This window comes from Aphelocoma coerulescens, chromosome 3 (genome assembly GCF_041296385.1).
Source record: "Aphelocoma coerulescens isolate FSJ_1873_10779 chromosome 3, UR_Acoe_1.0, whole genome shotgun sequence".
NCBI classification, from domain to species: domain Eukaryota; kingdom Metazoa; phylum Chordata; class Aves; order Passeriformes; family Corvidae; genus Aphelocoma; species Aphelocoma coerulescens.
The window spans coordinates 85,249,030-85,276,276 of record NC_091016.1 but is presented as its reverse complement, the minus strand read 5'-3'; the positions used below and the strand labels follow the sequence as shown (position 1 = coordinate 85,276,276).

The window sequence follows — 27,247 nt, the reverse complement described above, 5'->3', positions numbered from 1 at the left end:
GAAGTTTTACAAGACCACAAGCAGAGATAATCAGTTCTTGGCAATAGTATTCAGACGATCTGTCTTAACTGTGAGACGCTATCTAGACACAGATAACCTCCAGCACATGTCCAGATTTGGCAATTTTACCAAAGTACTCAGATAACGTAATACATATTTAAACCATTCAGACATTTCCTTCTTTCGTCTATCTGTGATACAAAACAGCTCCCACCCACTTGACGTTATAGGCCTAGTGATTCAGATCTATTGGCTCTTGGTTGTGGAAAAATCTGCCTGGAGGTCAGTCGTGGTTCATACCACAAGCAGCCATCCTTTCTCCACGCTGCCTAACTGCAGTCTGCTTTTTTAAATGAACACAATATCCTTACTTTCAGCTGCATTTGATTAAGGGTCTGCATAGAGTCTTATGCAAAGTGTAAGGACTTCTGAATGGATTGTGCATGCAGGAGCCTGTCTGTGAAAGCTGGCCCCAGTTGGGTCCAAGCAGAAGGTAGAGGTGGCTGTGTTTCAAAGGCCAGAACAGGGAAATACTGAGAGAGAGCCTAGAGGAGTCCATTGCTGCCACTCTGATGATGGTAATCCTGTGAGAACACCTTCCCACCTGCTGGAAGAGCAGCAAATTGTCACAGCCCAGAAACTGCTTAAGAAGCATCAGAAGTTCTGAGTTCTGCTGTGTCCCTGAACATCTTTCCTTTAACTGGAGGAGGTTTTTCCCTGCCCTCCCATTTCCTGTACACAGCAATCAGACTTCAGTAATTGCAATTCTACTTTTTCTTTTCTGATCTACAAGCCCATATGAGGTCTTTTGAATTCATTATACATGAACCAGTATGTGTCTGAGGATGAAAAGTGTTTCATCTTTCTTTTTTACTTTGCACTGAACAGTTTTGGTTTTTAACAGAAATGCCTTTTTCCTTTGAAAACTCTCAGAAATATGTTCCTTTAAGAACCTCCTACATTGTATGTATTTGCAATTTGTAAACACAGTATGCCAAAGAATGATTTGATTCAGTGGTGAGGCAGCCAGATATTTGCATGTCATGAGGTCTTAGGGAAACAAACTGACCCTCAGCCTTCCCCAATCCAGGCAGATTCTGATGGGACCCTCAAATAGCTCTGGCAAAGTGTTCTGTTTCTTTTGGACTTCATGACTGCTTGTTTCTGTGAAGACGCATAATTATTTCTTCCTTTATTTTGCTGCACAAGTGACCAAGAGAAGCAGCTTAAAACCAAATGTGAGTATTGAGGCTCTTTTCTGTTATTCCTTTATCTGATAATCTTTAAATATGTTAGTATAGAAGGTACTTAATTTAATATTTTGAGCAAGTATGCAGGAAGTTTTTCCTCACACACAAAACTGCTAAATAAATTAGATGCAGAATTCTAAATATATAATACTTTTTAAAATTTTTGTTCCTAAAGAGATACCACACTTAATAAATAATTTAAAATATTTTTTTATTTATTCTTTTCATTGTACTAATTGGCTCACCTATTAATTTGCAGAAAGATTGTTTGAGGTTTCCTTTGTAAAGAGATGAGGATGAGTTTTGTTTACTCCAAAGAACCATCCAACAAAATACGCATATGCTGTTTCCCATGACATTTTTATCTCCTAGCAAGCTTTCATAGCTATTTGCTTTTGCAAGAAGAATTTCTAGATAGTACCTTTCCTGTAAAGTCACTTGTTTCTAGCATAAGTAATTTTAACAGCTAATGTGGATTGTTTTTGATTTTGGAAGTAACACCAGTTTCCAAGCTGATTTTTATGAAAAGTCAAAATATTGCTGTAAACAACAAATATCATCTCCAGATTCTCCCTCCATAAGATACTTTGTGTTATCTTTCAGCTATCATATTTTTAGGATCATAATTTTGTTTAGAATTTACATTTAGAAATCAAGTTTCAGATGCCTTTTTTTAATTTGTGTTAATTTTTTTCTTCTCTTTGTGCAACAACTTGTTATTTCTACAGTAACAGAAGAAACTGTCGTGTATTTATTATATTAACATTATATCAGATTGCTGATGTAATTTTCCCATGTAATTTTACTGCAGGATCAGGAGTCACTTTGACTCAAAGGTGTTTCATTGGTAGAAACTTGAGATAATACTAACTAACTTGCAGGGTAAGAGAAAAATGAATTCAAAAGCTGCTTGAAATAGATTCTGATATATGGTGTCTCCAAGTTATTTGCAAGCAGTCATAATTTATAAAGCACATATTTTTTGGCTGACATGGTAAGACATATGTTCCGTCAGTTCTGTACCAATAATCCCAGCTTTCTTCATTTATTTTCCCTACTGGAGTTTTATTTCTCGAAAGAGCAGTTAAAAACTTTTAGTATTGCCTAACCATGGACAGACAGAAAGACATATTTTAACCAGCATGCTTCCAAACATCAAGCCCAAAATCAGAGGGTGAAATTCCAAACCTGTGGGAAGGAGCAGCCCTCCTGCCGACTCAAGCTCTAGGTGCCATCAAGGCTTTTAGATTGCCTGGGGAGTAAATCTGAGCTGAGTTTTTCTGCACACTTCCCTGCCAATTTAGGATAAAATGATGGTCATAAATTAATCATTTCTAGTTCAACTGCTCTATTAAAATCTCTAGAGCCCTAAGTTTGGAAGTTGGTGCAGTGAAATGCTGCTGATGCTCCACTTGGGCTTCTGGGAATGGGGCGTGCAGCTCTTATAAGAAAGGAGGCTGTGAGCTCCTTGTTTCATACATTTGTGTTTTCCTGTAAAATGTCAGAGGGATCAAATAAGGACAGTTTTGTGGAAATATGCAAACATGACTCCAAGAAAACAAGTTAATAAAACCCCATGACATAAAATTCTGTAGCAGAGATAAGGTAAAGGGCAAGATTTGCAGAGGGAAGCTCTGCTGCCTTAGTTCCTTCATAATGATGGCTAAATTTAATTTCTGCTAGATCACCCTGGAGAGGAATTTATATCTGTTCTTTAGAAAAAAAAGTGCCTTGCTTATTAGCCTGAGCAGGTTTAGGTTAATTTCTCTGAGTATTCCCATTCTCTGTTGCCATGTGGTACATATCAGCCATCGTCCCTTATTGTTCCCCTTTCTTAGACTAAGAGTTTTCTTTGATTCTACTTCATCCATGCTAGTATCCTACTTTTCTTCCCAGCTATGGCTGCCTTTGAATCTGAATTTGTTCAAGGTCCATGTAAAAGGACTGGTTAATTCTTACACATCTCAGCACAGTGTGGGTAATGGATCTGAACAGGCTGTCCTAGCTGGTTGCTGGCCTCACACTTAAGAGGCTTTATCAGTCAGAAAAATATTAATCTTCCTGTAATGTGTCTTTGTACATAGGTAGCAGAATTGATAGCAAGAATGCCCAAGTGCCAGAGCATGGTGTAGTTGTTGACAGAACATTTTGCTTGAGAATTTTCATCATAACTTCAGAGTCATAAAGGACAATTGCAAAGTAAGCAACTGGAACATTTTATTACTTTGGCTAAATTTGGAAGTGCTTTCTACCTCTAGCACTGGGAGTTGACCAGTTGGCAGCCTTGGTACAGTGCTTTTAACAAGCCCGGGCCAGTGCTGTGGATACAGCCTGATGAGAAGACCCATCGAATGGACCTTGAGGAAGTCAATTACTTTCCTTTGACAAGTATTGATTTTTTCTGTTGACAAGTATCTCACAAATGTGTTTTAGGATTACTTTATTACTGTTGTTAGAAAAGCATTCTGGAACCTTTGAAAGGAAGGCTGTAAAATACCTCAGAAATTTAGATTTTCATTCTATCTATCAGAAGCCCGTAATAGTATTAGGCTTAAACATGCTTATTGAGCTCAGTCTTGCTCAAGAGAGCTCTTCAAGTTTCAAATTCAGCCATATCATGATTCATTTGTGTATTAAAACATGCAAAACTGTGGCATAATTAGAGTTCTAAAAGTCTAATTTGGTGGGGAAAGGTGTTTAGAGTAAAAACTATTTCATGCTGGTCTTCTAATTGTCAATGTTTAGTTTGATGCTTCAAAATTGAAGAGCATTGAATAACATTTCAAATTAAAAGCTCAAAACAGTTTGGGTTTGTTGGATTTTTTTAAAATACAGTAGCAGAATTCTTAATTTGTTTAATTACTTGCTTAGACTTTTTACTGAAAACGTTTAATAAATTTTACATAAATTTGCAAGAAAGCCGATTGTATTTGTTCCTTGGTGCAGTTTCTGCTGCTGTGTTCCACTCTCCCCCTTCTTAGACCAACCTTTTTCACCACAGCTGGTCAGAGTTATGGTCTCTGAGCACCATCCTCTACCAAAACCAGTCAGTTCCGTTCTAGGTTTGCAAAGATGGTTGTTGCTACAATCTTCACGTCATCTCTTGAATAAGTCCACATCACCAGACTTTACTGGTATCAGTGGACTCATTGTTCCACAATATCCTTGAGTTAAATTACATGTTCCTAAAATGTTCTTAAATGTTAGAAAGGAATTTCTTCATTCTTACCAAATTTCATCCAGCATTCTAAGATTTAGTGATGGGTTTTATTTGTCTGAATCAAATATTGACTGTCTTGGGTGTTCAGATAAACTTCAGCCTTAATTTTCCATCAATCAGAAAAGGTCAACCCTAGACTGGAACCAATTTTCAGATATTGTATATTTATAATCATAGAAAGAAATTCATTCTCAAAGTCACAGTGCCAAAAAAAAAAAAAAAAAAAAAAAAAAAAAGAGACTTTTTCATATCACAGCATTACAAAAATCCCAGAAGGGCAGTTACTGAAGGGTCAGTAACCTCACATTGCAATAAAGAAAGACAGAATACCATGGTCTGCTAATTTTAAATCATAACCACTTTTAGACCATTTTAAACAGAAAGAAAATGTTTAATGTGTGGTGCAGAGACTTTAGGGCTTAAGGGAAATGTTAGGATACCCAGTCACATAATTATTCCACAGATTTCATCTCCCAAGTAGGCAGAACAGGTAATGTAAGAGTCATGAAGACTTCAAGTAGGTGGCAAATGTCACTGGCAGGAACCCAGGGCTGAATTTCTGTAAGGACTGGTCAATGTTGCTGCCACAGGATGTGAGGTTTCAAGTTAAAACTGAGTCAATGCCATGTTATCCCCTATCTTGTTTGACAGCATATTATCTACTCAACTGCTCAAGACTCAAGAGGTCTTTAATTAACATTTTTTGCCTGCTTAATGGATGATGCACAAAGCCACATATTTTAAAAAAACAGCAAAAAAAGGAAAACCACCAGCATTTTTTTTCTATATTTGTCCTAGTGACACTGTTATTTTTCCTCCCTGGTAAAGGACAAAGAGCCAAAGACCTCCACTCCCTGCTTTTTCTACCAGCCCCAATGCTAAAAGGGTTCTCTTAAAAAGTTCACTGCCTTCAAAATTCCTTTCGTGAGATCTCTTCTAAAACTGTTTTCACACTGTGAGTCCATATATCCTTTGGCTGGGCAAGAACAATATGTGCTGGATAACTATCAACAGTGAATATAGGACATGATATAAAAGAATGTGTATATCTGAATGTTTGGGGTTTTTTTCCTCCAGCCCAAAAGCCAGCAGCCTGTCCTCAATGCACCTAAGTAGTTAAACTAATAAGGTTTTCCTGTCCACAATCTGTTTAAAGCACCCAGGGCAGAAAATAAAAGCAAGAAAACCCCTGCTATAATTCCATAGCATTGGTGATATGCATACACGGCCGAATTGTACTGTTTTGTAACTGCAGCCTTGGTGCAGATGCTGGGACTTCATAAGCAAATTGTGCATAGCACTCCCCAATAGGTAAGAGCACACCAACCCTAAAATCCAAAAAATATTAAATCACCTAATTTGACATCCATGAATTGAGAGCAATTATTCAGCTACATGAATTTCAATACAGATGCCAGTGTTCTAAGTGATCTGTTCTAAGAGAAGACATAGGTGGCCAGGTAACTCTTAGAGGGAAGCAGAAGGAAGTCAAATCTGTTGAAGAATACCCACAGTATATTTTCATGTTGCTTTTTTGTTGTGAGCTCTCCTAGAAACCATTCTAAATGCCACCTGTCTCAGTTATATCATATAATCAGTTAATTACTGTAAAAATGATAGAATACAAAGAGTGAAACTTCTTTCAGATTTTCTTCACCAGATTAGATGCTTCATGGTCTGTCTACCTAGCAGACGCAATATATGAATATGTATTTTAATATGCTTCTGTTGTTATAATTGTATCTCTGTGTTCCAAAAACAGTGCAACTGCAGAGGATCATTTATGCTAAATATCATACCCATACCTACTGTGTTAATTGTCATCAAAAATCCAGAGTCCATAGGTAGAGATCAGGCTGTTTCTAGCTCTGCTCAATGTTTCTGCTGACTCCTTCTCTCCTTGTTGCCCAGAGAACTTGTGGATGTTCCATCCCTGAAAGTGTTTAAGGCCAGGCTGGATGGGGCTCTGAGCAGCCTGGTCTAGTGGGAGGTGTCCCTGTCCATGGCAGGGGGGTTGGAAGTAGATGATCTTTAAGGTCCCCTCCAATCCAAACCATACTTGATCCTGCCTCTTGGAATTGCCCATCTTGAAACCTGTTTTCCCTTGGGAAGGATTGGAGACTGACACAGCAGTGGTCACTCCAAATATCTCGCATATAAGGCAAAGACATTTGCAGTGTTACATTTGCAGTGGGCAGCAGTGGCTTTACAAACAATGATTCTTGTTGGTGCAATGAGCAGCCCCGGGCCTGTCTGCAGAGCCACATCATCCCTGTTTTCAGACATGAGCTTGATAAGAAGGTGGCAGCCAAGCCTGATAGAGCACTGCAAGCTGCAAAACTGGCCCACAGAACAGTTGGCCTACAAATCAAAATACCTGGGAACAATGATAATTGAAGTAGGGATCTTACATACAGGTACTACTGACAGTAGCCTTTGCTTTTATTAAGCTGTAATGCCATCTGACTCATCACAACCTCTTAACAAGGCTGAGATCAGAAAATTTTAGGTCTGGTTCCTTTTGATAAGATGTCATACTTTTAATAAAAGAGTGCTGTGGTTCGGTTTATATTTTTCCTCAGAAAACTAGGTCAGGTTGGCATAGCACAGCTGGAGAGAAGAGGAAAAGCCACTGCAGCAGATGTTTTATTATCACTTGGGGGATTTACGTTTGGGTTTGAGGGGAGCAAGTATTTTTTTATTTTTTTTTTTTTAAATAGGGTAATGAAAATTCTTTCCAATTTTAGCTTGATGCTAACAATGCTGCTGCTGCTGATCTTTTTATTTTTGCTCATTTTGTTTCTTAAAGCAGTTCTAATTAGGTCACAGGCTTTAAAATAACCCATCTAGAAAAAGTTGTGCTGTACAGTCACTTGTAGTTTTTTGGGTTTTTTTTAAAAAAAGGATTGTAATTCATGTGATGCACTCATTCTCACACAACAGAGTACTCTTCATCCACCTTGCTGTTCCTGAAAGAAAATGTAAGGATAGGGAAATCTCGTCTCTACAGCTGAAGCATCTGCAAAAATAAGAAATTGCATATTTTTTCATTAAAACCTTAAAGATTACAGTCAGCATCAGCATTCCCTATTGAAGTTCTGTTACTTCCTGTTAGTGGCAAGATGTTTTGTTCCATGACCTGTTAGCACTTCACTCACAGGTATCATTTCTTATTACTGCTGTTTTCCCGGGAAAGCTTTCAGTCCCAAAGGCAGGCTTGTGTCACTTTCAGGGAGGTGTGTCCCTGCCCGGTGGTGTCAGTGAATGGCTGAGATGCTGCTGTTTCCTTGGGGGACTTCTGCCCAGCTGTGCAGGCATTTTGTGCAGATGCTGTTCTAGCAGAGATGGTTCCAAAGCATCCTCTGATGCTGCTCCCTACCAGCATCTGAAGGGGCCTACTGGGAAGCTGAAAAGGGACTCTTCATCATGTACTGTAGTGATAGGACAAGGATTAATGGATACAAGCTGAAAGATGGGAAACTCATGTTAGACATTAGGAAGAAATTCCTAACTGTGAGGGTGGTGAGGTGGAATAGGTTGAAGAGAGAAATTATGGATGCCCCATATCTGGAAGTTTTCACAGCCAGATTGGATGGGGCATTGAGCAACCTGGTCTAGTGGGACATGTCCCTGCCCATGGCATTGGAGTTGGAACCAGATGATCTTTAAGGTCCCTTCCAACCCTTAAAATTCTATAACTCTATGACTTGCACAGTAGGGATGAACTCATTGGTGGAAGTCTCAGATCAGGACTTCAGTGCATGTCTTCATTTGTAACTTCCATTTTCTGTTTATTTAAATGCTTTTTGAAGTATCATTCATGATTCCTTAATCATGGATTGTAGGTGAGTGTGGAGGCAGGAAAGAAGACTGGACAAAATAGGTGTAAAGAATAATGGAGAAGACTTTGCATTCACTGCTGTGACTGTGATCAGTTCTCATCTTGACTGGTTCACCCCAGATATTTAATGTTTCTTTTTCTCTTCCAATTGTATTGAAGAACCTAATGGCTTATATCCTTTTTAAAATCACACTTTTATATTATCTTTGAAAGTATCTTTCAAATTCTGTGTTCCAAAGTTATGGACAGTAAAGCTCTAGAGCACACCTTCAGCTTCAAGAATGTGAATATTTCAGCTGACAGCAATTGCATTACTCACATGATTAGACTAAGTGCATGTCCAGCCTTGATGGGGACTCACAACAAGGCATCTACAGGAGACCTGTGTTGCTGTTATGAGAACGGCCACACTCCTGTTCTAACACCCATAACACCCACTTTTGCCCTCCCTCTTTTTTCTTTCAGCAGTGATAAACTTTTCTGTGGTCCGTCAAAGAATCACCTTGCAACTCCCCTTGCTGAACCTCATGAGCCCCCTCTCACCCCACTTCTCCAGTTCCAGTGAGGTCCCTCTGGATAACAGCACACCCATGTGGTGTATCATCCTCTCCTGCTGGTGTGGTGTCATCTGCCAGTTTGCTGTGAGTGCCACTCTGACCCATCTAACTCACCAGTCAATTTCAGTATTCTTCATCATATGAGCCTTTTGTAACAGATGCAATCCTCAAACCTGTTTTATGGTTCAGTTTGGGAAGTACAACTAAGAATACTGACAGGATTTTACATTAAAAGTTACAAAAATGCACAGCTGAATTATTTCATCACTTCATTTTATTCCATAAATTTGACAGTAGTCAGAAAGGAATGAGCTCCATAATGACACAGGAGGAAACTCTGGCTCTACCAGACTATGTGAAAACTTGTAAAAAATGTGGGTAAGAATTATTTCAGAAAAAAAAAAAAGGGAAGAATTTAGATGACCACACCATTTGAATTTGCATGGTGTAAACAAAGCAGACAGTACTACCAATTAAGGAAAAAATTACAGAATTCCTGAGATGCTTTCTCCCCTAGTTAAGCCACAACTCTTGTCCTTTTTGCTTGTAGTCATGGGGTGTGTGAACACAGTACAATTCAGTATGAATTACCAGATCAACCTCTAAAATACCTGCTTTGCCATGACACCTCAACAGCATGACTGGTGGACCACGAGGCAGGATAGTCGGATTGTTACAGCTGTGTCCCAGTTGGCATCCATCCTGGCTGCTGAAAGGAGAATTTCATCAGTGAGAGCTCTGCATTCACTCAGGTGCTTCCAGGACCTGATGCTGTGTTGCTGTACTGTGCCACAGAGATTAGACAGTTCAAAGTTAACATCTGTGTCTTCCTTTCTGTAGGTACTTGGTTTGACTTGGTCTGTATTATATACCCCTATTTCCTATTGCTTCTCTAGCCATTTTTAAAAAAGCAAACATTACAGAACCCTTAATATATGTAAATGCATGAGACAAAAATAGAAATAGGGAAAATGAAGTGAGCAAATTCATGCAAATATGCCAAATCACATTAGAAGGTAAAAACATATACTTACTTGAAAATGAACAAGAGGCTAGGGAAGCTTGCAGGGGTGTCCTACTCATAATAGATCAAATTGTTTTTCTTATCCTTCAGTGTTGTTCCAAGGAATTTTTTTCCCACCATTTTTCTGTCTTTATGTCTCTCTGAGAAAGAGCCTTGTTCCAACAACTGTATGTTCTTAAAGAAAAAGATTATGAAGTTCAAAGGCAGGTATGTTTAGATTGGGAAATAGTCCATTAGAATTGTCATGAAGTGAAAGATAGAATATTTTTACCTGTATGCACATATCTGCATCCGTATGTATATATTAATTCCTTTCTGAGTAGTATGAATGTTTCTGGGCTTTTTATTCTTATATTATGTGAGGGAGAACAACATATATTTATAGAAAACATCAAGATAAAGAATTTAGATATATTAACCTTGTGGCTGTGCTTTTTAGCTCCAGAGAGAAAACAAGCATTCTTTTCTTGATGGTTCCATATTTATCAGGATTCACAACTTCACAACCATGTTCTTATGGCTTTCTTCATTTGAAGTCTTCTAGTGCTCTGCATTCTATAGAAAATCATTTGACTCTCCAGAAAGTCCCTGCCCTAATTTGTTGTAGCTAAATTCTATCTTAATCTGCTTTAACAGCAGGCTGACTAGCCAGATCTGTTGTTTTATTTTCATCTATTTTATCATTCAGTCCATGAAACTGCTGCATTCTCAAATCTGACCCCAGGGACTCCAGTTACAATATTCTCACATCCTTGGCAACATCTCTCTGCACCTCCTTGGAATATTCTTAACACTACAAATGATACCACATATACCTGCCTAGTAGGTACATAAAAATCAACAGTATTTAGCTTCCAATTTAAAATGTTCCAATTTAAATAGTAAAATCATCTTTTCCCAAGGAATGGCAGTCTTTCCCTGTGCCTAGGACTCAAGTTAGCAGCTGGAATGCTGGAGTCAGCGTTTCATTCCATGAGAGTGAATAACACCAGATCTCCAGAGATTTCTTAACTGACCTTCAAAACACAAAGTCTCGCTTCCAGCAAACTTAAAGTAAACATATTTCTCTAGAGATTAGGATCAAAGCACAAGAAAAACATTCTACTTAACTGCATGGTGCTTGTACCACTACTTATTTATTGGAGCAAGGATAAGTGGTGATGGGAGAGATGAGATTCACCTTTTTTGTTGCATTTTCTAATTGTAAAAGTAGTTCTCAAAGGTTACCCAGACCTTTGCCTAAAGATTTGCAAAAAATCTTCATTATTTTTCATACCATTGCTGCTTCATTCCCAAACATGGTCCTTTATGATGATTCATGGTCAAACTCTGAAGAATTTCTGAAGAAAACCCTTGGGCAACTTGAGCATTTTACTAGAGGAGCAGCCCAAAGACACCCTCAGGCTTTGACTCTGTTCTTGGGGCTGCTTTTTTAAAGTTCTCAAGCAACAACTCTCATCTGTAGAACAGGATTAATAGCACTTCACTCCCATATCCATATAGGGCTTCAGGAGTATAATTACATTGCAAATTCAGAAGTTCTGAGCCATTACAGTAGTGAGTCTTGTTTGTGCACACAACCTGGGCTTCCTGGAACAGACTGACTTCCTAGGGAAAAAAAGCAATAATCAAGAGCACCACATTTTAAAGAAAATTACTTGGTATGCAGAGTTTTTGATAAACTAAACACTTGATTGACATTCATTAGAACGAAAAATCAGAGATGTTTCTGCTGGTATAGGAAGCTATTTGTTGGTGAGCTTTGTGCAACAAAAAAGCACTGTAAGTAACAAAACTCTTCATGCATGCCCTGTTTGGATTTTGCTGTTGCCACTTTTAGGCTGACATGAAACTCTTTCAGGAAGCAGGAGTACTGATCCAGCAAGGAGGAGATTAGAAAGGTGGTTCACTCAGGGTTATCCTCCGAGGCAGTTCACACCTTTAATTCCCACTGAAAAAAAAGAAAATAAAATTCCTCTGAAAGCCAGTTTCAAGCCTGTCCTGTGACCTTGAATATAGAGCACAATTAACCACAAACACTCCTTGATTGTGTCCTTAGACACCAGTTTTTACTTCTTCCCTGATATAGAACAAAATGCGCAAAACTTAACCTTGACTTTGGTCGTGACTGTGATTGTGCAGTAAATGCACTGAGCTCTGCCTGGTTTTTATATGTCATGTTCTGTAAATGTGCAAGCTGATGGATGTAATTTTCTCATATAAATAGGTTTATTTGTTACACATTCAAATCTCTGTTAGATCTTAAGGAAATGGAAATCCAGGCTTAAGCCCTGTTGTATTATTTTTCCAAGGATATCACATAAAACTCATCATGGGTAAGCACTCCCTCGAATCTTGTCGTCTGTATGCTCTTCCTTACTCTCAGGCACTGCATTGGTTAAGATAAACTAATTTGCCCTGTTATTCAAAGTGCAAAAATTTCAGCTGCCCAAAGTCACTGACATGTAAATATTTTAGGAGACCTTCCCCAGTTGTTTTCAACTCCTCTGAGTTCAATGAAGAGTGCAATCCAATGAGTCCAGCAGATGTTTTTGGGGTTGCTTCACTGTGAACTTTCTGGTTTCTTTTTCCTTCATTTCCAAGAATCAAGACCCAATTTTAGCAAAGTGGTGATGATCCAATCAGCAACAAGAAGACTGAAATGAGTCTTCATCTCCAAAATCCTTAAAACATTCAGTATTGCACATCTATAAGCAGCTGAGGTTTGGATGCTTGTCCAAGCGTCTTTAGCCTGAAAAACTGAAGGATGGGAAATTCATACAACTGGCTCTCAATAGATTTGTGGTATTTCCTGCACTTGTCTGGCACGGAAATATAAACTATCTCACATTATTTTGGTACTGCCAACATGGAATCCGGCAATAAAGAAATATGTAAGAAAAAACAATCTTTTCCAATAAAAACAAGGGAAACTTTCTTTGAGTTATGATTTTGTTTGACTTATGATTTTGTTTATTTTTCTTTATATTTTACTCTTTTGCTGTCCAGGGGTATTTGTGTGACCTTACATTGCCACCAAATATTAGCACCACAGTTGGGATAATGTAAAAACCAGTCATATATCCTGGAGTCCCTTGTCTTCCTTCTGTTTGATCAGGTAGATGTGGGGGTATTTTGAAAAGAAAGGAAAAAGCAGAAAGACAGGAGTATCAAGTCAGGAACACACAATAAAGTGCTTGCCTCTTCTCTTTGGCCTTTTAACTCCGCAGTTGGTTTCATTTTTGAATTATTGCTTCTATCTCCATTACGTTATTTCTGGATGATCCATGTCTCAGAATGCAGTACATAATGCTCATAATGCCAGCAGTTGTGCATAGAGAATGTGAAGATGGCTTCATTTTCAGGTGTCTGGCCTGAAATGGTGTTAGAATAAGCTGAAGCAGCCCTCTTGCTCCCCATCATGTAGGTAATACAATACTCAGTATATGTTGTTAAAGGCCACCCTTTTATTGTAGAACAACCCAGCATTAAGAAATCCAGGGTGCTGCAAACGACCAAGAAATGCCTGTCTAACTTTCACAGGTAATGCAGCATTAATTATTTGAGCAAGCAAGTGGTCATGCACTGAATTACCTGATTTTTCCATCCTTGCAGATCACCTGGAGGGCCCCAGCAGGATGACCAGCAGTCACACAGACTGTCATTTCTGCCTTCAGTCTCTCCGTGGCAGGAAATACGCACTAAGAGAAGAAAATGCTTACTGTGTTCCGTGTTATGACAGCCTGTATGCCAACCCCTGCGAAGAGTGCAAGCAACCCATTGAGTGCAACTCCAAGGTAAAGATACAGCTTGCACTTTTTGTTCTTTGTTAAATTATACACAAATCCAATTTCTTTAATGGCAGATTCCATATCCACCCCTCTGCATATCCCTGTATTGCTGAAGAGACCTAAGCATGGCTGTTGTACATCCACACATACAGCAGAGTGAAACAGTGCTATTTTCCCAGAATAGGAAAGCTCTGGGACCAAAGATGAGGAAATCTGCACATGCATATACCCCAAGCATACAGCAAGGCTGTGGTGTATGTGTGGACATCAGCTAGGCTCCATCCTTCACCTCCAGTCACTTACTGGCTGCAGAGGCTGCACACTGTTGGAGGCGTGATAGGGTGGCTGGTGTAATTCAGTGTATCAGGTTGGATGACACCTTGGAATTTCTGAGAGATACTCATCAAAAAATGACACACAGATGTCAAGCTGAGAAGACAACATGTTTATAATTTGCATATTCTCTCTCTCTTTTGGAAATGAAGTATTTTTTAATTCCTACTTAATGCTATGCTTACCTTGCTCATCTCAGAGACGGCATATTAGTGGCAGTGTTTCTGACCTTGTCTTTCCTTTCACCTCTCCATTTCTTACAATATTAATTAATAATTCAAATTCCTCTGTGGTCTTTGACAGAGTTGCTAATACCCCATTACTTCAATTTAGAGCACATGCACTTGACTTTGAATTTTAAGTTCAGTTGAAACCCATCAAAAAGCATTTGTTTTGCCAAGCTCAGTGTGCAGTGCTCACCTTCTCCCCATGCTCTCTTTGCCTATGTTCCTTAGAAAAAAAAGTTATTAAAATAAACCTCTTGGAAGGCTTCCCCAGCCCAAGCACTTCAAAGCACATTGTCTGAGTACAGGAATCATCCAAGGAAAATGCTGAATTGGATGAAGACACTCCTCAAACTCTCATTAGCATTTTACTCACAGCAACACTGAACATGTACGACCAGCCAGATTCACCAGGAGAACAAATGCTTTGAGTTCCCTTCATTTCACTTTTAAAATCAAAAATTAAATAAGTGACAAGATTACCATTGTTGAAGATTGTAAACAAAAAGCCATGTCTTTGGACTGAGTGGAAAGAAAAAATGGGAGAAAAAAGCAGAGGTGATAAGAAAGGAATGGACCCAGATAGACACATCTAGAAAAGTGGCACACAGAGATCTACAGCTGATTGTCTCACCTCTGCCAGGGGCTAGAGCTTGGTTTTCTTCCTCTCCTCCTCACCCAATCTTTGCTTCAGGCTGCTGTGGGCTGACAGCCTGGTTCCTGCAAGGTTCAGAATGCTAACTAATGGAAGTCAAAGTGGTAAGTGCTCAGCAGCTCTCAAAATGCAGCATGGTATTTCTTTCTTTTTTAGCACTTTAAAAGGCGGGGACTTGATAAAGGAGAACAATGTGATTGGATTTGTGCCTGTTTGTGCTTCTTATAAAAGAGACCTGGAAGGCTCTGGTTTATTTTTTAAGGTGGGACGGTTTTTCGGAGGTGCATTTTTCCCTTGCTTTTTTAACTGTGGAAAAATTAAATCTGCTCTTTGGTCTTTTTTTGAATTCTTAGCTAGGATCTCATACATATGCTGTTAGTTCTTTCATCCCCTAAGCCCACTGAGTTCTTAAACATTATTTCTACCAAGTTTTCAGGGGGATTTATATCAGATGTAAACAAAAGCAATTATTTTTTAATCTTCCTAATAATCATTTTGTCCTCAATGAGATTTTAATTGCTTGTTTTCTGCAATAACTTAGCATTATGTCGTGCCAGCTGGAAGAAGAAGTAGTAACATTGAAAATACATAAGGTTCACTTCAAATTCTATAGAGTAAGGGCTCCCTCTCCAGTGGTCTGCGCACATTAAAACATTGATCCCTTCTTTCCCCTTGAAAGACAACTGCAATATAGGACATGATTCTTCCAGTACATACCTCTATGTTACATAAGGAAGGCCCACTGTATCTGCCAAAGCACCTCCTAAAGGCCTCTTGAAGAGGTCTACACAACAGTGTGACATTGAGTACCTACACCTTTTCTGAGCACACCTCTGGTTTGACCCACCACTGCAATGCTCTCCATTTTTCATTTTAATTCTCAAAGGACCTGAAGGATTAAAACACCGTAAAGAAATGTTTACATTAACATGATCTTACTTTCTTCAAGGATCTGGCCTACAAAGGCCGCCACTGGCATGAGGGGTGCTTCAGGTGTGCCAAGTGCAATCGCTCACTTGTGGAGAAACCATTTGCTGCCAAGGATGAGGTCTTGCTGTGTACCGAATGCTACTCTGATGAGTATTCATCCAAGTGTTTTCACTGCCAGAAGACGATTATGCCAGGTAAGACAACAGGGATCCTTTGGTGAAAAATGGAACTATGTTTTTAATTATGACCAGTTCCTAGAATAACCAAGCTACAAGGTCCTTGACTTCCAGAACATCTTTGAGGTGACTACTCTTTGTTTGTGTGTAGCACTCTCCCAGCAGTGAGGAGAGGGCAGGCACACTTCTGATCTATCATCACTGACAGGTCTTATGAATCCTTATAAAAATATTAAGAGTTCAATGCATGGTAAAGTGTGTTCATGTGATGTCCTTGATTCTGTTGCAGTTCTTAGGAAGCCTATCCTGCTGGGAGCATAGGTAGAGAAACTGAGCTATTGTGAGCAGGAGTGCCAGAGTAGACAAGTCATCTGCATGATTTCCATATTGACCAGACCCTGTGCTTGTGTTCTTTATAGTATTGCTTTCACTCAGATATATTTCTTATTTAAATTTACAAAACATGACAATTTGCCTTCAAATCATTAGCAGCATTTTTACTAAAATGAATAAAAGTCCATTTTACAATATTTTCCATGTTTACAATAGGCTTATTTCCTGCCTTTAGCAACCTTTATAATTCTGCGCTTTCCAGTAAACTTCAGGACATGCTCTAGACTTTTCATTGCCACCACATCAGTGAAGCTCATACAGCAGAGTGATTACCCAAAAGCTGCCTCTTCATAGGCATCTGAGAGAAGCCACAGCACCACTTGTGGCAAAAGGAAGCTGCTTGCTTAGGAAAGTAGGTCCCTAACTTTTGGAACAGAGAATATCAGTAAATTCGGCAGTAACATTGGAATTTATTTTTCAGTATATCTTAATGCCAAACAGTAAGGTCCAGGCTGTGCAAAATTATTGTCTTACTATTGATACTAGATTACTCATGTTGCATTCAACCTATAACACTGATTTGTATTTTTACAGTTTGTTTCCTTTTCATTACAAGTAAAATCTGCATTAGTGGAAAAAAATATTGTAAAAATAGAGTTGTGTTCAATTTAAGGATTATAAACTGCTTAAAAGTTGTCAAATAGGCACACCTTACTAGATGTGATCAAGAAAGTACCAGAATACACTCAGGTTTGCATTATTACCTTCTGGTGTATATCCATGCTGCATGTTTTGTGACAGAGTCTAAATCCTTGCAGCAAGTGCCTGAAGGTGTGAGAAACAGTGCAACAGTGGCATGGGAATGCCAGCCAGTCTCTGTATCATTAACTTCTTTCTCATCAGCCTGCTAGCTCTGTGTTGACAAGACTCAGTTATGAAAGACAGTGAAGTTCGCCTTCTGATCACTGGGAAGAAGCTGCAAACTTTTCGTGTCTAAATACAGCCAGTAGTTTCTCCACTGGCCCCACAGTTCAGGAAACAGGTACAGTGGGATTAATCAGTTGTAGCAGCCACCCTCTTCTTCATGTGGAAGGGATGGTAAAGCACCTTGCACCTCTCTGTGCAGTCTGATGCTACCTGCAGGTAGGAAGTTATGATGGAGATCCACTGGAAAAATTGTTCTCAGACATATGTGCATATCTTAGACTTTTGCTTCTACATCAAGATAGAACACCTGTACACAGAGATAAAAGCTCTGAAACTCCTCTGACAAACATTTAACTGAGAAACTTTCTGTCCTTGTGCTGTATCAAAAGCATCTAGTTAAACATGATAAAAAGAATTGTTGATCTAGGTCAGAAATGATGAGCTATAAGAGAAAGGCAGTGTAATGTGCTGTATCACAGAAAAAAACATTTAGAAAGTTGCCAATTTAAGCTGATTAAGATAAATAATGCATTTATAAGTGAAGGAGCCTTAGTTTAAGGAAGACAGAAGACAGAACAATAATAAATGTACTAAACCTCCAATAAATTAATCTCTAATTTATAAAAGTGCTGTGTACCTGAACATTATCACTGAGTTGGCTGGCTGGAGAGAAATTGAGCAACTGGAGCATAATCACAAAGAAGAAACCCGAAAAGATTCATATAAGAGCAGACTCTAAAAATCACAGCTTAGGCAATTCAGCACATCTTTTGCCAGATGGTTATATGGCACTGAATGTGTTCTTGAAATTTCAAGTGCATCCTTAGAAGCTCTATTAAATTGAAGATAAGTGTTTTCTTGGGTAATCCAATACTGAGATAGAAGGTTCAAAACAAGAGCATTCCCAGCATTTAAAACTTATATTACAAGGCCATATCTGAGGGGATTGTTCACTTTGGTTTTTTTCAGGTTCACGTAAAATGGAATTTAAGGGAAGTTCCTGGCATGAATCCTGTTTCGTTTGCCAGTATTGTCGACAACCATTGGGAACAAAACCATTAATCACCAAAGGCAATGAGAATTACTGTGTGCCCTGTTTTGAGAAGCAATTTGCTCACCATTGCTATGCTTGCAAAAAGGTAATTAAACATACAATGCAAAAATTGCCCTAATGACACAATATTGCTCATGAGGGAAAGGCCTGGATCATGTGAAATGTCTGCCAGAGTAAGAGCAGAGTCTTCCTTTTGACATTGGGCGCTGAAAGCAAACTGCACCAGTGTCTGCTGTCCACTCTAGTTAATATTAATCTAAGACTGATTATATCTGAAATACACTTATTTACCAAAACAAGTGCTTTGGGCTTCTTTAGTTATTGATTGTGATTTTTAGCAAAGGTTAAATGGAAAGTTATGTAAAACCCTTCTTTCCTGAAAATCTCTGATTTTGCCTTGGTAGACACGGCTCTTTTTCCATAATTTTTCAGATACATTCATATGCATAATTAGCCACCTAAACTGAGAAAATAATCCACAGTCTTGGCTAATTTTTCTTGAAATGTATCAGGCACTTGGTAGATTAATTAACTTTCAATTGTGATAACACTAGTCAAGAGTCCCACTGCTTCAATACATGATCGTACCAGAAAGCTTGGTTTGATTTCTTTTTTCCCCAAGTACAGATAAATCAGTTATTCCATCCCTCGATTTCTCATGTTCTAAAATTGCCTCTGGTTGATGAAAATGCACAAAGCATCATACTATTGTAGTGTGATACGGTACTCTAGGGAAATGTTTTAAGCTGTTTTTTATGGCAGAATTTTACTTTTTGTTTAATACCTGCATCATTCTGAAAGGAGGTTTTTTTTGTCTCTTCATCAAATAACTTATAATCTTCTGTAGTTATTTAATGTTTACCTGTAAACCTCTACCTCTAGCAAAAAGTTTTTAATTTAAGGAAAATGTGTTGCCTATTTTGTTCTTCAGTAGTTAAACTTTAGAAAGTACTTTTATATATTCCCATGTCTCTACATCTAGCCTTTTATTTGTATTAAATGACCACATGGCAATTATAGTAATTATGCTCAATGGTTATTAGAGGCTGTAGTGGTTTGGTTCAATATATCCATTACTTACTTATTTCCCTTTTGTGAAATAAGAATTAGGAGAAAGCAAAGCAGGCACAAAACTTAAAAGAATATAAAGTTTATTAATAGACCTAGAAGAAAAAAAGTCAGACTAAACCTTCAGAACATTTTATCTCCCCCCACCTTTCTCCCTTCTCCCACTGACAATGTAAAAAGACAACCCTTGAGATGTTCAGTCAGTTTACCACTTCCATAATAACTTTTTTTCAGTTCACTTAGGGAGAGGAGTCTCTCTTGCTCATGCTATGGAGACATCTCCACAAGAAGTTCTCTCATGGCTTCAATGTCACAATGAGACAGCCGCCCGGGTTGGTTCTCTGTTCTCATCATGTGAGAGTCCTTTCCCCCGACCTACAGCTTTCCCCACAACTGCTTTCGAGGGTCCAATCTTGAGCTAATGGGGTACCATTTTAAGGATGCCCTCTTCAGAAGCAAAGGTTCTCTTCACCTATCTCTGGGAGCATCTTCATCTCTAGGAATAGAGCCCCTCCTCCTCCCCTGGGAGTAAGAGTCCTCATCACTTTCATCTCTAGGAACAGAGGTCTTCTCCTTCCCTGGGAGCAAGGGTCCTCATCAAATTACAGCTGCTGTCATTTGCTTATTTCAGCACAAGTACTTTTGCTCACAATCACAGCTACAGTCATTTGCTTATTTCAGCACAGATACTTTGCCGGGCAGCGGGGCAGAGGCGGGGAGGCAGTGGATGGAACAGGGCTGTGCCACGGCCGACCCGGCCGGGCTGAGCAAGGCCTGGCCCGGCCCTGCTGGGCCGCCTGCAGGCCCCCCCCCAGTTACCTGTCCAAAATCTGGAAGGCAAGGGGGCTTTCCTGGGCTCTGTTAGTTCTTAAATGTGGATCACAGAGGTGTGTCAAGCTTCTTAAGGGACTTCAAAAGTTGCCAATATTCAAACTAGCCAGTTGATAGGTTCTGTCAGGTCATAGAGGAAGCTGTAAGCACCTCTTTGCAAGAGAATCACTTCCGTGGCTGATGGAGCCCTATTTACTAAAAACCCAGACTATACTAAACCATGACAGAGGCATTGATGTTAGCAGCACCTACATGAAATAATCAGGATTTGCTTCTTAAAAATTCTAGGAATGCAGAGTCCCTCTATATTATAGCTAAAACCCTTTTATGTCTGAAACTTGCATCAATTTCCATACATGAGAATTGAGCCCAAAGTGATTAAATTGGCAAACTGAATCTTGAGTTTTGTGCCAGCGATTTTTAGATTTTAATGGAAAAGCAAACATAACTACAAAGTAGTCCAAAACCGGAAAGTTACAGGGATCAGGAATTATTTAAATCTCTTTATTGCTTGACATGACCCAGTACTATTCTTTATTTTCCTGAAACTGTATTCCCTGGGGAAATTTGATGATACCACTATTTTTACTTAAGTTTGTCCAACTTTTTCTCCTGCTGTTCTGACAGCATTAGTTCATTCATTCATTCATTCATTCATTCATTCATTCCCTCTCATGCATGTGACTTGATAGTAGAAACACTATCTTACAGCTCATCTTTGTAGAAATTTCTCTGTACAGTCTTTTACAACTTCTGTGAAACCAGCTCTCTACCACACATACGAGAGCCATAGAAAAACTGGAAATTTCCCTTTTCAGAAATAACCAATGCAGAGCTATGAGTGTATTGTTGGCAAGGAGAAGTTGATGACACTGATAAACATGATTTTTTTCTTCTTCTGACCATGTAGATCTCCTTTCTGTTTTACTTCTGTTCTTTACTGCCTTTCTTCCTATTTAAAATACTGTTGTTGTTGAGAGACAGCAAAATACTGGTTGGAGATTTTTATCTCAACATCAGTTCTCTCACCCACTGCTTATCACTGAGAATTTCTCTTCTGAGAGCATGCCTGATTCTAAACATTTATCTACCATATAATACAAAAATTTCATTAAAAGATAACATGTTTATTACAAATTATGAGGTTTTAATGTGATAGAAAATTGAGAATAACAAACCAGCAGCATGTTGGACCCAACTCCAGGTAGTTAAATGGATAATCCAGATGAAAAAAAGTTGATGCGACCACACTCTCTTCTCTTGTGCATATGGGAAGAGAGAAAGCAAGTGGAAGTACTTATGAAGGATTGGACAATCCTTCGTGATTCACACCTTTGTTCTTTTGCTCTGTCCTTGTTTGTCAATACATTAGGTTATAACTTCTGGAGGAGTGATCTACGATGACCAGTCTTGGCACAAAGAGTGCTTTGTGTGTGCTGGGTGTAAAACCCAGCTGTCTGGACAAAGATTCATTTCCAAAGATGAGTATCCATACTGTGTAGACTGTTTCAGCAGATTTTATGCTAAGAAGTGTGCTACTTGCAAGAAACCTATTACAGGTGAGTCTCATCTTCTAGAGGGGGCCAGACAGCAATGAATCATCATTCTCCTCTCAGAGAAGATTTTCACTTTAGAAAAAAACTTTTCAAATACTCCAATCAGAATGAAAGACTTAAGGACTTAACTACCAAAGAGACTCTCTGTGTGTCACTTGTCCTGTATGTTGCTAGAACATACAGATCATATATTATCCTAACGGATGAGGAGTTGTTTTATGTGCCCGAAGGAGTTCCACCACTGTTGGATTTAGACCTTTGTGTAGTAAAATTCCTCCTTAAGAATATAAAAAAATGGCATTTTTTTGTTCTTCCCATGACAGTAAACACAAGTCCCTCTGTGATATTGTCAGGGTTTTTTTAAATGCAAATGTGATCAAACTGAACATAGATTAACTGCCTGCTGGTAAGGCACACCTGTCAAATTAAAAAGCTTGCCAAATGCAACATAGCTCTATTGAATACATGCTTGTATACTTATATGTGACTTCTAATTAGACATGTATGTCACTGGTCTATGATAGTTGAAGTTTTCTGAGAGCATTTGTTGGTGTTCTGCATTTTAATCCTATTATGTGTGGAATAAACTGTTGAAAAGCACTGCCTGATTCTTACAGGTCCATGCTGCATATTTCAGTGGACAAAGAAATTGATGAATACCCAATCACAAGTGCATGATTTAAAAAAAAAACAAAACAAAAAACTACAAAACAACAGCAAAAAAACAATACCAAAACTATCCAAATCCCCCCAAACCTCAAGATTTTATTTCAGATTCTTCTGCTAGGAATCCCATGGTCTAGTAATTTCCAAAATAATCCATTTGAAGAAACTTAGGAGGAAATGATTAAATTTCATTCTGTGTTATATAGAAACTATATGTTTCAACATATTGCAAATAAATTTCATGACAGTTGTTGGGAAGTTGTTGGGAAGATCAGCAAACCTGAATGGACATTCTGATAAACCCACTGTGTTCAGATCTCAATGGGATATGCGAGCAAGCGACTTGTGTCTTTGCTTGAAATATTTCTCACTGCATTAATTTTAAAGTTATTTTTCAATTCAGGCAACAAAGAATATTTCCGAATCCAAATATGGATTTTTTGTTCATTTGTTTGTTTGCTGTATGAATGATGACCTGATCACACACCAAAAAGTCATCTGTTGCATTACTCAACAATGTCCAGAAATACTGGATTCAGATCTTTTTTTTTCACACTCTCTTTCAGCTCTCGGAGGTGCCAAATACATCTCATTTGAGGAGCGTCAGTGGCATGGAGAATGCTTTAACTGTGCAAAATGTTTTGTCTCCCTGGTGGGCCAGGAATTCCTCACTAGGCAGGATGACATCCTTTGCCACGAATGTGGCTCTGCTTCATAGTTTCGAGGAAAGCTGTGCAGCTGCTTTATTCTCACTCTGTGACTATGTAGTTCACTGCTCTGCTGTAAGAAAACCATATAAAAGATATTACACTTTTTTAGTCATTCAAGTAACTTTCCTTCAGCAGTTTAACTCATAGTTCTCAGCTGCTTATAAGCAAAAATTAAACAACTGCCCCATTCTGGTTAATAAAATGATGCAGAAAAGGTTTGTATATATTTTAAGTCTAACTCCAAAATGTTTTCCTTGTAACACACTGCACTCTGCAGTTAGAAGCTTAAAAATTCATCTTTTGTCATCTCTGAACCAAGGAGGATTGTGAAAAGTCTGTTTGGCATATGAATAATGATGAGGCATTAGCACTGATTCACAGAGGCAGACCTTGGCATGGAAAGCTGAGCACAAGCATTTTTCTATTGGATCATAACATTCAAGAACACCTTGTAAATATTATATTCTTCCATACTTCGGGCAAAAAAAGATGCTGAAAAAACAGGCAGAAATTGTGAGTAGGAGGTTCTTTCACACTGAGGAGCACGGAGAGAGAGAGCCCCATTCCAAGGGCCAATTAAAGGGAAAGAGGTCATTTTCCTCTCCTTACTGGGACTGCTACCCAGAGAAGTCATCCAAAACACTATGGCACAGGTTCTTTCCCAAAACTGGCTAACTGCACTTAATTTTTAGGCATAGCTGCTCTAGAACATAAATAAACCCCTATTTTCAGCTACTGAAAGATGTAAGGATTGCCCAAGATTGAATAGTGCTGATGCACATTTTCCCATAACTAATATGCCTTAAGACTGTTTCCATTGTCTTTGCTATACCTTCAAATACAGGCCTAAAATATATTTTTTAATATTTGATGCAAGAGCCAACTCATACTGGTCCCTTTAACCTTGTACTTTCCTCCATTCAAAACCACTTTGCCAGCAATCAAAGCCCTGTTAAGGGCCTCACCTGCTTGGTCTTTGATTCACAGATCATCCCTCTGCTTGTAAATTCCTGCTTGTGGACTGTAGGCTGTAAACTCACCAGAACCAATTTCGGATTCATTTCACCATTAGCCACATGGGTTTTTTAACAGTATGTCAAGAATTAGTAATGTTGTCATTGCAATCTAGGCAGCTTTTGCTTGCAGTACAAGCTCTTAGTTTCTAGGTAGCCAGCACTTATATCTGCTTGCTGACCTCCAGCACCTAAATGTCTACTATTAAAGGTCATCTAGAGCTGAGTTACAAACATCTATCTTCTTCCTTCTTCCACACTGTGTCTTACAGTGGCCTGGTTCATGTCCTGGGCCATTGTGGATGGAGCAGTGATGTTAGGAATGGCAGGTTCTGCTCTGTTCAACAGAGTTTGAGTCCTCATCTCGCATGTCTTTAAGTCATTCTTTAGACACTGACCTTGAGTGCATAGAGTTATTTGGCTGACTTGAGTAGCCTTTATTCATACTGAAGACAGCCATTACTTTAGGCAGGAAAGCAAAAAAAAAAAAAAAATATGTGTGCATGGCTAAGCCAGGGCCAAAGTGCAGTGGCGCAAAATCGATATGGATAATGACTGACCAATGAGTACATAGAAGTCTGTTGTCCAGTCAATAAAATATTGATCTTTTGCTCTATGTGGTGTTAATTTTTGGTTTTCATTTTCTTCTTTCATGGCAGCTTTTATTGCAGTCTAGAGTTTGATTAGTTTATGTTTTTCATTTTATCCCAGCTGCTTTCTTTTCTATTTACACATCTCCCATACAGGTTCTTGATAAAGCTTATATTCCCATAAATAGAAATATATTTCATTGTCTTATATGTATAAATGTATAAATATATATATATAAACACACAAACACAGTGGTTCACAGTTATGTATGATGTTTTAAAAATTTGCACTGAGCTATCAGAAATTAGTAAATGTTAATGCTCTTAAATTTTTTGATTAAAATGATGAATCACCATGTTCAAGCTTGTCTGTGGGGTGTATCTTTTGCTTGTTTGTGTGAAATAACATTTCACACAAGCAAACAAACACATTGCAAGAATGTGGTTTGGGCCCTTTATTCAGTCTCCTCTGAAGAATCTTCCAGCTTAATTACAAATTGACGCAGGAATTACCAGATCGCCTCCTAAGACATGACAGAGTCACAGGTCAAGACACACTGATCATTATATTCCCAGTCTTCCAGCCTTAACATTTATGAAAATGAAATTCTTCTCTGACTCATCAACTAATTATATTTTTAGAAATACCAGCTGAATTATTTATTTCTTCTGCAGTAAATACACTAGAGTCAAATCTGAAACTGTGCATTTTCACTTCAGAATAATTGTAAGAAATATATGTGATTTCTACAAATACTATGAATAAAAGTTATATTAGATACCAAATTGCTATTTCCTAGTCTCTGTCACCAGCTACCAATGCCTGAACATAAGTACAGCGACACTCCTGTGGTGGGCTGACCCTGGCTGGACACTAGCTGCCAACAAAAGCACCTCTATCACTCCCCTCTGCAGGACAGGGGACACTTCAAAAGGCTTGTGGGCATAGATAAGGGGAGAGAGACATCATTCAGCAACTACTGTGACAGGAAAAACAGTCTTGACTTAGGGAAAAATAATTTATTACCAATCAAATCAGAGTGAATAATGAGAAATAAAAAAAATTTTTAAAGCGTGTTTTCACCACCCGTTCTTCCTTCTTGGGCTTAACTTTACTCCTGAATTCTCTACCTGCTTCCCCCACAGTGGTGTAGGAGGACAGGAAATGGGGGCTGTGGTCAGTTCATCACACATTGTCTCTGTCATTCCTTCCTCCTCAGCAGGAGGACTCCTCACACTCTTCCCCAGCTCCAGCATGAGGTCCCGCCCACAGGAGGCAGTCCTCCATGAACTTCTCCAATTTGAGTGCCTCCCACAGGCTATAATTTTTCAAAAACTGCTCCTGTGTGGGATCCCTTACATGGAGTGCATCCCTTCAGGAAGAAGCTGCTCCAGTGAGTCCCCCCACAGGGCTGCAAGTGCTGCCAGCAAACCTGCTCCAGTGTGGGCTCCTCTCTCCACACGTTTACAAGTCCTGCCGGGAGCCTGCTCCAGCACATGCTCCCCACAGGGTCACAGTCTCCCTTGGGCACCATGTCTCTGGCATGAGGTTCTACAGGGGCAGACAGGAGATATCAGCTCCACCGTGAACCTCCATGTGTCACAAGGGGAATCTGCTCTGGCCCTGGAACACCTCCTCCCCCTCCATCTTTATTAACCTTGGTGTCTGCAGAGCTGTTTCTCTCACATGTTCTCACTCCTCTTTGGCTGCTGTTTCCACAGCCATTCTCCTTCCTCCCCTACCCACTCTTCTCAAATCTGTTATCACAGAGGCTCTACCACCATTGCTGGTATGCTCAGCTCTGGCCAGCAGTGGGTCCATCCTGGAGCCAGCTGGCATTGGCTCTGTCAGACACAGGGGAAGCTTCTGGCAGCTTCTCACAGAAGGCCCTCCTGGAGACCCTTGCTACTAAAACACAAACCCAAGGGAATTCTACACAGTTTGGATCCTGTATTCTTTTTGTAGATGAAACCAACTTGAATAGGTGCAGAGAAGGGTGGAAGGAGGAGTGTGTCTCTGAGGAGGACTGTAGATCACGAAGGGGATAGATGGCTACTGTAAGCAGAGAGACTACATTTGGTCTAAGAACAAAGGCAACTAAACTCCTCAGCACTGGAAACCAGAGATCAGAAGGCGACAGCTGCTGCTGAGCAGTGCTGCTCCAGGAGAGCCTCTTTCCAGAACAAAGAGAGAAACAGCCATGTGAGCACTTTTAAAGTGATGCCTGATCTGTGCGTTAAATGTCACATAGAACATGATTGCCTGGTAAAGAAAAACAATGGGAAAATATTAACCTGATGATCAGCTTCAGTCTGTGTTGCTAACATTGGATTTTCTGCAGAATGACCAGGATACGGACTCTGGCACAATTCAATTTCCTTTAATAAACTTCAGAGGATAGAAAATTTGAGATTTATTTTTAAGTAAATTTTTTAATGTCATGTGTTTTTCTTTAACATTGTACTCTTTAATTTTAAAATATATCTAGTTCTTCCCT

The 27,247-nt window shown here is 39.1% G+C and overlaps 1 protein-coding gene across 2 annotated transcripts; it reads left to right on the top strand.

Annotated features, from left to right (window-relative positions):
* Positions 1–755: 755 nt before the first annotated feature.
* Positions 756–24,775, top strand: FHL5 (four and a half LIM domains 5). Of its 2 annotated transcripts, XM_069011124.1 has the most exons (7): positions 756–831; positions 1,210–1,238; positions 13,508–13,689; positions 15,845–16,019; positions 18,231–18,400; positions 21,587–21,773; positions 23,003–24,775. In XM_069011124.1, exons 1-7 carry the CDS (start codon positions 824–826, stop codon positions 23,152–23,154), a joined length of 903 nt encoding a protein of 300 aa, XP_068867225.1. In that variant the 5' UTR covers positions 756–823; the 3' UTR covers positions 23,155–24,775. The 2 variants fall into 2 exon arrangements, with proteins under 2 accessions (XP_068867225.1, XP_068867226.1); XM_069011125.1 differs by lacking the exons at positions 756–831; positions 1,210–1,238 and adding an exon at positions 8,790–8,952.
* The last annotated feature ends 2,472 nt before the right edge of the window (positions 24,776–27,247 follow it).